Here is a 13320-nt window from a genome sequence, read left to right on the forward strand (position 1 = left end):
ACAAAAACGCTTGCTTAAGTTCAGGCAATAAAGCACTATAGTAAGATTTAGGAAAAAACAACATGGTTGGGGTTAAAACTACGACGTTTGTTTGGTGAAAATGAAACTGAACGTTGTGAACGAACAGCTGATTGTAACGGGACGCACGGGACACCAACAGCGGTCTCCTGGATGACAACCTGGTATTTGTTGCCTTGTCTTCAGTCAAAATGATGTCATATCATTATTTAAAATTGGGAAAATGGTGAAAAACAAAGCACTGTAATGCAATCCACAGAAATGTGTGTACGCAAATAATAATAATAAAAATGTATTTTATTATGTTTTTGATTAATTCATTTAGAGAGCTGGTCAAAATGAACATTTAAACACGTCATAAACAATTAATCGGTTCATTGATTCATCGTTTTTTTTCTTCTGACATTTTGTACACTAATATTCAATCGATTAATTAAAAAAAAATATTAATCAATTATTGAAAAAAACATAATTAGTTGCACCTCAACTGCATGATGCAGTGGGATCACTTAAAATTAATGGCCTCCCAGCAGTGTACTATGAATCAATACTCCAATAACTATTAATAAGTGCATCATGTCCATTCATTGACCGATACAGCAATGTTATATAGCCTATTTATGATGAACAATAATACTATAATAACAATAGTACAAATATGTGAAATGAAATATACCACGCTGTGTTTGGACATGGAGAGTGTGTGTACATGTACATGTGTTTTGTGTGTGTGTGTGTGTGTGTGTCATCGCCTCGCTCCCTTTCACTACCCTTTGAATGCTGGAGCTGTGTTTCCATGGCAACGCTGACCCCTGGGAGTCAATGTTATTTTTTTCACACAAGTAGCCTCTTTAGAATTCCTCCCTCTCTCTCTCTCTCTCTTTCTCTCTCTCTCTCTCATCCATCCTTCCCTCCCACTCTATGTACCTCTCTCTACCTCTTCATCACCTGTTCTCTCACAAACTTGCACTTAATCTCTTTTCTCTTATTTCCTGTCTGTTATGTACCAAAGAAATGAAAAAAAAAAAACACTCTTTATTAGTTATGTGTTTAGGTGGTGAAGACACGGTCATTGCATTACTCCATAATGTTGTATATCTATCGCAGATCTTTCTCCTTCAGGACGTCATTACACTGCTGACACACACACACACACACACTCTGTATTCCAACATGGTTCAGTCTCTCTCCCTCTGCGTCTTTTCTTAAGCTCTTTTTGTCTCCCGTCCTTCTCGAGGACACCTCTGAAAAGCAGTTCCTGACAAAGTCCCTTTCAGCGCTGACCTTGCCTTTAAAGTCTACTCTGGAGCTCAACGACATGTGCACCATTTTATCGTGTTCTGCATGACAAAGGAGAGATTTTTCATCACCAATCCCCATCGCATAATTATTGTTCATTTTCTCATTGCACTGCGTATTTTGGATTCAAGAGGGCTTGTTGTCATGCATGTTTAATCGTAACATCACAGGTGTTACATTGTCTCTTTTTGTCTCTCTCTGTTGAACATACGCAGTGTGGGAAACACTAGGAGCAGCTCTGTGTAACGCTGACTTTCTGCTCCTTCTTCTACATCTTCCCTTCATTTAGTGGATTTCATTTTCTGGTCGATAAAGGAACACATTCACAATCTCTCACTTGTATTGCTCTGTTCCTGTTATATCATGTGATGCACAGGGGCCTGTTTTATACTTTGAACACTAACTGGATTAGAATAAAACATCTGTCAGAAAGCAATCATTTATATTTTTCTTTCCCTCTTTCCCTCTTTCTCTCCGACCTCCCCGCCGCTCCCACCAGGCCAAGCTGATCGTCCCCAACAGCACGGCGGGGCTGATCATCGGTAAAGGTGGAGCTACAGTCAAGGCGGTGATGGAGCAGTCCGGGGCGTGGGTCCAGCTATCCCAAAAGCCCGAGGGCATCAACCTGCAGGAACGCGTGGTCACCATCAGCGGCGAGCCGGAGCAGAACCGCAAAGCCGTGGAGATCATTGTCCAGAAGATCCAGGAGGATCCGCAGAGTTCCTCCTGCCTCAACATCTCCTACTCTAACATCACGGGGCCCGTCGCCAACTCCAACCCCACCGGCTCCCCATACGCCAACTCCACCGAGGTCATGCCATCAGCGGCGGCCGCCGCAGCAGCTACAGCTTCCTCTCTGCTCGGCCAGGCCAGCCTGGCCGGGGTCGGGGCCTTCCCAACCACCATGTCCAGCTTCTCAGGCAACGACCTGCTGGCCATCACCTCCGCCCTCAACACCCTGGCCAGCTACGGCTACAACACCAACTCCCTGGGCCTGGGGCTGAATCCCGCTGCAGCCTCAGGGGTGTTAGCAGCCGTAGCAGCTAATGCTAACCCGGCAGCAGCCGCCGCAGCTAATTTGTTAGCATCCTACGCCAGCGATGCATCCGGAGGTCACCCGGCCACTCTCGGAGGCTTCTCCCTGGGATCCCTGGCTGCCGCTACAGGGGCCACCAATGGCTACTTGAGTGCAGCATCGCCCCTGGTGGCGTCATCTCTACTGGCCACGGAGAAGCTATCAGAAGGAGCAAAGGAAGTGGTCGAGATCGCCGTGCCAGAAAACCTGGTGGGAGCCATCTTGGGGAAAGGAGGGAAGACGCTAGTGGAGTACCAGGAGCTGACCGGCGCCAGGATCCAGATCTCCAAGAAAGGCGAGTTCATCCCCGGAACTCGGAACAGGAAGGTGACCATCACGGGTTCCCAGGCCGCCACGCAGGCCGCACAGTACCTGATCAGCCAGCGAATCACCTACGAGCAGGGGGTACGTGCCACCAACCCACAGAAGGTGGGCTAAACCTGACAGCCAATGAGAAACGAGGAGGAAAAGAGGAAAAAAAGAGTGGGGGCTTGGGGGAGGAGTATAAAAAAGGGAGAGTGAGAATGGAAAAAGGAGAGGAGAGCAAGAATGTCAGAAGGAATCGTCCGCGCCGTTTTCTTCTGCGTGTTTTCAGTATTCTCTATTAAAAAAAAAAAGAATTTTTGACGCGAAGCAAAAATGTGCTGAGAAGACGAGGAGGGAGAGGAGCGAGTTATCACGCTGAAAAACCAAGAAAAAAATGTGTAACATGTAAATAAGGTTTTATTACTTAACGTCTTGACCTTTCGGGATTTTTTATTGTTTTGTTTTATTGTTTTTTTTGTTTTGTTTCGTTTAGTAAATTAAGCTGTCTGTTTGTTCGTTCGTGTATTGTGTGGACAAAGCTGAATGCCATGTAGACAGGCCGACTGCCTGAGAGGCTACAGGACGTAGGGGGAGGGAGGGAAGGGCATGGGCGCGGAGGGGGGGGAGGGTTTGCGTTTACAGGGTACAACCCTCCGCCCCCCCCCCAAACCCTAAATCCCTTATGGAAACAACCCTTACCCCTCCCTCCCCCTGCAGCCCACACCCGGCACCCTCCCGTAGGGGTTTTGTTTTTCTTCTAGTTTTGATTTGCCCCTCAGCCCCGCGCCCCGCCTCCTCCCAAAGCCTCTCTCACTACTTGCCCACAGCCCTGCCCTCCCACCCCCTCCCCACCTTTTACAAGGGTTTTATAATGAGCAAGACTGCAAACTTAAGCCCGGTGTGTGAGAGAAGAAACATCCTCCAATCCCCCCCAACATCTTTTATTCTCTCCCCCGCCTATGATCTCACCTCCCCCCTCCTGCCCTCTCTCTCTGGGAGATGAAGGAAGGGTGAAGTGAAATTGGGGAGGGGTGTTGAGGGGGGGAGAGAGAATCAGCTGGGCGTTTCTTCATTTGCACACCACCCCCTGTATACCCTGTGATGTATCCCACAAGCAGTGCAGCGCCGCAGGGGTGTTACGGCACGTAGCGCCCCCCTCCCCACCCCCAATACGCAGCTAGTGTTTGAGATAGAATGCCGAGGCGCACGCTGATGACCTCACGTAGTGCGAAACCGACGAGAGTGATACTGTGCAAGCTGCGGCAAACACACAGGATCCATGGCATTTTTTGCAGTCTGCTGTGATAATTCTGTTAATGATATTGTCATGATTATTACGATAGGAATCACCACCATCGTCATTATTTATTAATGAGTTCACCCATAAAAAGCTCAGTTGTTTCTTCTTTTTTTTTTTTTTTTATCTGTGAATTCAGGTTGACATGAATGTAAATGAGACTATTTTTGATTTTTGTTTTAATTTAAGTGGATTGAAGATGAATAGTAATGTCACATAGTGTAATATATGTCTTATTTAAGTCCAGTAAGCCGCCCCAGGCATTAATATCATTACAGTGAAGGATCACCTTATATATCCAGTCAAAGAGCAGAACAGGGAACGCACACACACACATGCACACACACACACACTGAAACTAAACACTATGATGCCATATTTGGTGCTAGAAAAAAGGAATTCACCATATCTATGATGCAGACTGCAGTGAGACCTCTAGATTAGCAACCACAGGCTGCAGGGCAGCGTCTTAGCAGCTATATTAACCTTAAACTCCTTGTCATCATGCTTGGCTATCCTAGCTCATACTCCAAAATATCGCCGCTGTTCTAAATCTGTACTAAAATGCCCTGTTTGCCGACAATGTAACCGAACTGAATAATTGAGTTGAACTGAGACTTGTTCTGAACTGCTACTGCTCAGCCTGTGGTCCTCCAAACCCTTTAGATGAACCCAAACCACAGACTAGATCAAGCAAGAGCACTTAAGACTCAACAACGTACTACTGAGAAATGCAAACATTGAGAAAACGGAAACACTGAAACACGACGAGGGAACATTGTTCGTCGGGGGTCCACTGCTAAATCTGCAAGCCTCACTAGTAGATTTGCTATTTTAAGCCAGCGTGCATATCAGTAAAGGAGATAAATAGCCTCGCTGATCTTTGCCCTTATCAAGCAACCGTCCGACTGCCGATGAGGTAAAGGCCAGACATGAGAGATTTTCAACATACATCCAGGGAGTTGAGCTCGTTTCTGCAGGTCTCCCATGGCAACAGGTTTACTGGCCACTGTAGACCCAGGAGGCTGCTGAAGATGCTGTTGTTTCTTTTGTTGTTAATTTTTTTTTGTTTGTGTCGTGTTATATATATATTTTTTTTTTTTACAAATCGGAGTACACTGAATTTTTGTCTTAATGCACTGTGAAGCGAGGGAGCGGTTCTCTCTGCCTATGAGGTCAGGGATGTGTGCTGTAGACGGCATTGCGATTGGATGGTTTTTGTATGGCAGGGGAAAAAAAACAAAAAAAACACACATATATGAAATATATGTAGAATGCATATGAAGAACTTCACCAGAAATGTACGTCCTATCTGAATACTGAAAGAGACTAGGTCGATGAAGAGGGTCAATCAATTGAGGTCATGAGTTGAGATCAATTAGATTCTACTTCCTGTTGTCTTGGAAAAGTGTTTTGTAATCAGAGGGTGGGATGTTGGGGGAGTGTTAGGTGTCCAGCAGCAGATTAAAGAGACTGGAACAAATTATAAAATTACCTTTTCTATCGCAGCTGTGTCTTTTTCATAAACAGTTGAAATTGATAATGTACTGTTCATCCAACGGGCAAATCCCTGGACACGTATTTAAGTCCAACAGGAGTTGAAGTGTGACGGAATGTAAAATGCCAAAAAATGAGGAGGGGGTGCATTTGATTTATTGACCTAAACAGCCTGGTGAGGGGAGGGAACTCCTCTTAAGATTAAAAAAACAAACAAGACTTTTTGATTCTTTTTAAAACCAATCCGACCCAAAATCCTCCACTGTGCTATCGAATGTGTCACTCTCTGTTGGAGCGCCAGTGAGGGTTAATCTCCACAGCTTGGTAAGGAGGCTTCTTTACTCCCATCTAACACCATCCACACTCTCCTCACCCTCCCTCCCACCCGTCCTCAGTCCTCCAGTGCACTCCCATCCTGACACCCCCTCTCCTCCTACTACATCGCTCCATGGGTGACTATGTCTGGTGTTACGATCAATGCATGTCTGCTGCTTGCCCTGACAAACACCGCAGATTGAGTCTCTCTTCTCTTTGCCTCCTCGGGCGGCTGAGGCTCGGAGGCGCCCCGATGCAGAAAACGACCACACCTGCAGAGGAAGTCATATAGTTGAGGCTGGCAGGGCGCAGTGCACATACACTCTTATCTGTAGTTTGCATTTCATTTTATAATACTTTAGAGAAACATTGTTGATTTGGAATACCTTGCTGCACAAACATAAAACATACACATATCGTGAGGGAATATTTTGTCATTGATGGGGTTTGACTGGATTTATGTTTGATATTTTGTGGCGAAAACATCATAAGACCATAGGAAGATAGTAGTAGTTGTAGTAGTGATAGTAGTAGATAGAGTGCTTTTGTTCCACTGTAGAACTGTACTGTGCTGTAAGCAGTCAGTAACTGATTGTCCAGTTTATTTAGTGCATGTTACGTCAGGATTGAGCATGTAGATTACTGCTTGATTTATCATTTATCAAGCAAAAGTGGCAAACATTTACTGATTACAGCTTTCCAAATGTGAGGATCTGCTGCTTGTATCTGTCTTATATTGTTGTAAATTGAATATATTTGGGTTTCAGACTGTTGGTCAGACAAAACAAGGAATTTGTGGACTGTTCTGGGAACGTCTGGAAGACATTTTTTCACTATTTTCTGACTGTCAATTAATCTAAATTAAGATTTTGAACTGCTTAATGCTTAATTAATTGACTAATTCCGACAAACGTTAGAGAGCAGGTTTAGTTTGTTGTCAAATTTGCCTCATTGCTACATTACTTTGGATGCAGCACAGTGTGTTTACAGTGGAAAAACTGCATTGAAATTTGTGCTATAGGAGCCAGTTGAGTTGATTAATGCTGGACGGATTTCTTTTTCATCTCATTAGTTAAATCTTAGAAAGATCTTGTTTGGTTTGTCTTTTAAACAGCGGCCAATCTCTTTAGTTATCTTAACGTTAGGGGATCGAGATAAAATGTGATTGAGTACTGGAAGCAATACACGTAGTGGCATGTCGTCCTGTCCTTTATCCTCTGTCTGCCGTAGGAGCTCTGGATTTAGATGTTGAATAGGTTTACATGAGTTTTTAATTTGTGGAAAATGCTGCTATTTAATAATAACTGATGTACTAAAAATACAAGGTTTAAACATATCGAAATCTGTCCTTTAGCTGGAGAAGGCTAGTCTCAAGTGGCAGTGTAATACAAGCTCTGTTATAAGCTGACGATAAGTTAATAATAGTGTAATTCTAACCTGAACAAGTTAAACCTGTGCCAAAATAGGTCTTTACAGAGTGAAACTGTAAATGTGTTGATTTAAACCACATTAGATACATAAGAGGAGACATACTTTTATATTAAGAAAATGTGAAAAGTGCCAAATGAACCATATTTATAATTTCCGTAGGAGGGGAGAAGTCCACGTGACGAGTTTTTAACAGCTGAGTAGACTAACGGTCAAAGCGCCTCAGTACAGCAGTTTGTTTAAGCCCTCTCTGTTCCTGCCACAAGAGGAGGGACCGCCATGTTAGCAAAGTGTTAGCCAGTCCTCTGGGAACTACAGCTCCCAGAACGCAACAGCACTACGACTCTGGGGCTAGACAAATCAATATAGCGATAGGTTAGCATAATTATGCTAAAACAATGTGACTTGATAGCATTCTTAAATACAGCCTTTTATAGTTACAATGAAAATGTATTTTGTGGAAATAGATGTTATCTTTTTTGCACGTCTATATTGCATGATATCAAAGTGAAGCGTGGACAAAAAAAAATCACAAAAAAAATCAAAGAAACAAAAAAGAAGTGGCAAAAAAAAAAAAAATTAGGCAGTGAGTGTCATTCATTTTTCGGAGACAAATCTGTGCATGCCGATAAGGGTAGAGCATTTTGATATTGTTTTACACGCGTTCAAATGTTTGTTGTTTGAGTCCTGGTCCGCCGGCCAAAGGTGAACAAAATGTTTGATTTTGACGTTACATACAACAGAATGAGTATTTTGTCGATAAGTTGTCGAACCGTCCTCGAAAGGTATACGAATAAAACTCTCGAACAAAACCTAAGACTATTTTGCTACTTGCCGAGCGAGCTTGTACTAAAAAGTTCTCAGTTGCTGCCGAACTTTAGACAGAAAAAAAAATAAATCAGGATTTAATTTCAAATTAAGACTGAGATTGTCCATGAATGTACTCACCTCTGCATAAGTTTGCATATCACTCCTCTGACCATTGGCGTGCAGTAGAGGCTTACGTGTGTTTCCGTGTGTTTTTGTACTCTAACATTACTAACCCTCGACGCGCTGTGTCGAGCTCTCAGTAGAACTCTGTCTCTGTCTGTCCTTTTACCCCCCCCACGCTCTGAGCTCTGGCTTGTCTTGTCATTGATATGCACCTTATTGACCTCAAATATGACATGGAGCATCTCCAGCCCCGCCCAGTGTATTCCTATGGGGTTGGTAGAGATTCGTAAAGAAAAGAGTGTGAGAAAGAGAGGTGAGATCTCCCCTCCCTCACCTACAAATCACCTCCCTCCCCAAAAAAAAAACCCACACAAGTCTGTCTGCTGCGCTCTCGGTCTCCCTCTGGGTGCCTCGATGCAGAATTTGGGACAGATTGTGTTTTCACTCCCTTAATATGCAATCCAAGGCTCTGATCTCAGGGAGAGAAACAACACTGAACATTGCCAGTGTGTTCTCTCCCTCCCTCTCTTTCTCTCTCGATTTTTCCCAGCTCAGTTCAATTAGATGCTTTATTGGCTTCCGTGTCAAACAAAAAAAAAGAGACATTTTTGCCAAAGTCTATCCACCTCTCTCACTCTCTCATTCCTTCTTATGCAACCAGAGTATTTCCAGTGTGGTCATGTTTTGTATCCCGACAGATGTTGTCATGGGAGATGGCCCGCTTCCTACAAAACTCCCCAAAAAGAAAAAAAAAAAAAAAAGAAAAAATTCCATTTGTGCTCCTAGCGACATGTTTGCACTAAACTCTCTGCTGTTACTGTGCACGGCAGGCCGAGCTGAGCTGAGGTGGGGTTCAGTGTGCGAGACTACTGTAGATGTGTAGCCTTACTGTAGGTGTTTTATTCAGCAGTGTATTTAGATGTGCATGCTCCTCTCTCTCTCTCTCTCTCCCTCTCTCTCTGTCTGCTTTAGGCCAGCTCCGTGCTCGTGGTGTCTGTGTTGCGACGTAGCCGGCTAGTCATGTTTTTTCATTTTATCCTTTCTGTTTTTATTGTGATGTGTAGAGGAATGCAAACTTAACTCTCACCTGCTCGCCAGGTGACCTCATTGCTTCTCGGTGGGTGTGGCTCTTCGACATAGTCCTCAGATCTTGTTTTTTTGCCCCTCCCCTCCACCGCCACCTCCACAAATTCAAACCCACTCTCACCCACACCCACCACTGACCCCCTCCACCCTCTCCACCTCTTCAAACACCCTCTAAGACATATTATGGGACCCCCCCCCTTTTCCACCTCCCCTTCCTTCCCCAACTCGGGCCCCATCGAAGCACCAGCAACTGTAGACTGCATTTGTCATATCACTGTTTTTCTGTTCCTTCTTCTCTGTTGATTTTTTTTCCTGGTTTTGATTTGTACTGTATGCTCTGTCTAACCTAGACCAGTTTTAACAAAATGCCATTTCTGTGTGTAGCCTGTTTACCCCTCCCACACACACACACACACATACACACACACACACTCAAACACACACATACACACTCACACACACTCAGACACACATACACACTTCCATGCCCTCTTTTTTGCACTTTCACTGCCCACTCCTCCTCCTTGCCCAAAACATACACACACTTTCCTCCTCCGCCTCCCACGAGTCTCTTCTCTCGAGTGCCAAAATAGAACAGAGAGGAAAAAAACAAAACAAAAACAAAAAAAAAAGACAACAACAACAACAACAACAACTACCATTCCAAGCGTTTCTTTGAGTTGTTCTTGTGTGTCGGACATCCATCCTGGAAGCACCCATGAAGCCAGCATGCTCCGCCCTCATAACATGATGTCGCTCATGACGCCTCAACTGAACAGCACCTTGCCCCCCACCACCACCACTCCTCCTCCTCCTCCTCACCACCCCCCACAGAGCTAAACCCGACAAGGATTAACCCCTCTGCAGGTTGGCTACCTACCTACTGTCCTGCCTCTCAACCTACCTAAAAAAGCCCTACCGCTCATGCCAGCTGCTTTCCTAATTCTGTCATCTCTTCAGCCTGTGGGACTTCATTGATTGTGTGCCATAGTGTTGGGGGCACCTTTCACTCTCCTCACCTCCCCCTCTTTCTACCCCCCCTCACCTTTTCTCTCTCTCTATCCCCCCCTCCCTCCCTCTCTCGCTCTCGCTCCATTTGATTTTTCTCGATGGGAAAGATTCAAAAACTCCATTTTCTAATGATGATTTTTTTTGTTGTTGTTTAACATCCAACCCACGCACGCCGACACACGCACCGCCCCCGCGCGGTGGTGTGGGGAGTGTTTACGCACCGTCAGCTGCGCAGCCATCCTCTGTCTTCTTGAACTTTTTGAACTTTCACCCCCTCATGAACTTTATTGACCTTCTTCCTCCTCCTCCTACCCCCCTTCTGTGTTCATCCAACTGTTTGGACGATAACTCTCCATTCCATCCCCAAAAACCTCTCTGAGACTGTGCAATGCTAGCTGATATGATTGGATTTTTTTGTTTGTTTGTTTGTTGCTCATCATTGGGGACAATTCTCTGAGATATAAGTCGAAAAAGAACAAAAAAAAAAACATATGAAAGGAAGAAAAAAAAAAAAACATCCAAAAAAAAGAAATGCAGACAAACAAAAAAAAAAGAAAAAAACACTAAACAACTGTTTCTCCACAATTTCATTTTTTTCTCTCTCATTGTAAATATTTTTGTCAGATTTTTGCCGAGCTGTAAAGAGAGAAGTGTTGAGCAGAACGGGGCCGGCAGCATAAAGAGGTACTAGTGGACGCGGTAGACGATCATCATCCTCTGTATCCGATAGTTAGGTCTGCCTGTATAATCGGCTATGCTAGTTCTACTGTGTTAACCTGTGCTGTTGTTATTAGTGTTGATTTACCTACTGTATTCGCTGTTTAGCTTCCATGTTGGTTAGCGAACTCTTTAGATACCTGTGCTCATCGAATAATAATACTGACCTTGAGAAGTAGTCCGAGCCATTCTCAACGTAGGCTTGTTTTTGTACATTTGTTGATGTTTTCCTAACAGTGAGTTGTAGTGGCGCTAGTATCTTTTATCATCGAGCCATAGTTATTGAAAATGCTTGGTCGTGTTAGAGACATATCATCGTGGAAAACGGCTCGACTCGGCTCCTCCAGGTTGGAAAAAAATAACCCCAGGGAGGTGGACAGAACAAAATAAATAAAAAAAACAAACTAAGCTCCTCCCGGGCGACTAAACGAGGACGCTGAGCTGCTAACTTTTGTGCAATACAGTCCTAGTTTACATAACATAGAATGATAGATAGATAGAGATGATTAACCTCTGCAGGGGCCACTCAACCATCCTGCCGCCTGCAGAACCAAACTTGTGGCATATCTCCATATTTCGCCTGTGCATCAGAGACATTTTGAAAGTATTAACTGCGTGAGATTAGACTCCATCATTTCATCGCATTGCTCTGAGCTCCACTCTTGATTTATGCTGCCTGCCCCATTGCCCTGAGAACACCACATGAGCTATTTATTTCTCAGACTATTATTATTATTATACTATTAATAAATAACAACGAGAAAAAGGGAACGACTGGAAAAAGGTGAATTAATATTAGTATTGTTTTGTTTTTATTTTTAGTATTTTAGTGGTTGCTTTTAACAACATTCATTAACTGACTTAAAGAGTATTGAATATTTAATGTAATTGTAGCATTGTGTTTGTAAAGAGAAAAAAAAACCTAGTGAGTTGTGTTTCTTGACTTGTGGATTACCAGTGAAGTGGGCAATCTAGTGCTAATATATATGAGGTCTTTTTTTAAGGATTCTTATTTTGCGACAGCAACAGCAGTCATTATAAATGTTCATTTTAGCATCACCTGTCTTCCGTTGTCTTATTCTTCACCTTCCACCACACTCTGCATCATCACAGTAACACATCGCAAGTCTGGGGGCGGGCAAGAGTGTGTGTCTTTGTGTGAGTCGTGGTGTGTGGGCGCAGGTGTGTGTGTTTGTCATGAATGTAGGTGTGAGTGTAAGTTAACAAACCTGTGTGTTTATTTGTGTGTGTCTATGCAAAATTTGGTAAATGTGTGTGTGTGTGTGTGTGTGTGTGTGTGTGTGTGTGTGTGTCCCTTTGTCTGTCTCTAACTTATGTATGAGTGCATGTCTGTTTGTTGTGTGTTTGCTGGATATGTGCGGGCGGGGTTCAGGGTGGGTGTTCTGTCCAGTGTCCACCAAAAGCTAAAACCTGTCAGGCTTCCATACCTCCTGATGGAACCTCCTGACGTTATAGCTGCAAACCCTCATCATGTGATCTGACTCAACTCGACTGTTCATAACCCCCCTCAGTCACCTGACCAACCAAATCAACCAATCACTGTCCACCACTACCGCCTTCCCCTGCGCCATCCTCTGCTGCACACCACGTCAGCCCCATGTGATGTTCTCCATCGATAACATACTACTGTCACAATCTACTGTTACATGCCGACAGGTCTGGGGATAAATACTTGCCTAGAATGGACATTCAAGTGTTCAAAGTTGAAGTGCGCTTGGTTTTGTTTCACCAATTTGTGGTGTTTTCACCCTTGAGATTATTAAGATTGCAAATGAAACAAAGCAAGTACACCTCAAGTTGTTGGATTAAAGGGCCATTTCACCCCAAATATATAAGGGATGTTTTGTCCAGATTTTGAGATATCTGTCTCTAACATTTCTGCCTCCAAAACAATGGAGGTGAATGGAAGTTTGTGGTGCTCACAGCATTTAAAATATACATTTAAAGAATCAACAGAAACTGTTTTAAACAGAAACAGTGTCCCTGTTGCTCACCAGTATTTATTGGCTATTTTGTCTGTAGAAATATAGTTCCAATGAAAACTTTTAAATACTGTGTGCACTAAAAAACTAAATAAAATGTTTGGGGGGATGGAGACAGAAATCTCAGAGACAGATATATCAAAACAAAACTGCATAGTTAAATACCACCACTGGAGTTGAGTGAGAACATATTTAGCAATTTGGATGAACTGACCCTTTAATCTGCATAATGTGCACTTGTTCCGTTTATTTTCTTCATTTGAAACCATTTTAAAATTCATGTATTTATCTCCAGAGCTGCATATTACATTCTACTGTTCATACTACTGTACGTG

The 13320-nt window shown here is 43.6% G+C and overlaps 1 protein-coding gene across 4 annotated transcripts in view; it reads left to right on the top strand.

Moving 5' to 3' along the window:
* Positions 1-12157, top strand: part of nova2 (NOVA alternative splicing regulator 2) — a 101420-nt gene extending 89263 nt beyond the window's left edge. For all 4 annotated transcript variants that reach the window (XM_037776175.1, XM_037776172.1, XM_037776174.1 and 1 more), the window contains one exon: positions 1817-12157. In XM_037776175.1, coding sequence (XP_037632103.1) covers positions 1817-2830 — 1014 coding nt within the window. In that variant the 3' untranslated portion in view covers positions 2831-12157. The remainder of the gene's footprint in view (positions 1-1816) is intronic.
* Positions 12158-13320: the final 1163 nt, after the last annotated feature.

This window comes from Sebastes umbrosus, chromosome 7 (genome assembly GCF_015220745.1).
Source record: "Sebastes umbrosus isolate fSebUmb1 chromosome 7, fSebUmb1.pri, whole genome shotgun sequence".
Taxonomy (NCBI): Eukaryota; Metazoa; Chordata; class Actinopteri; order Perciformes; family Sebastidae; genus Sebastes; species Sebastes umbrosus.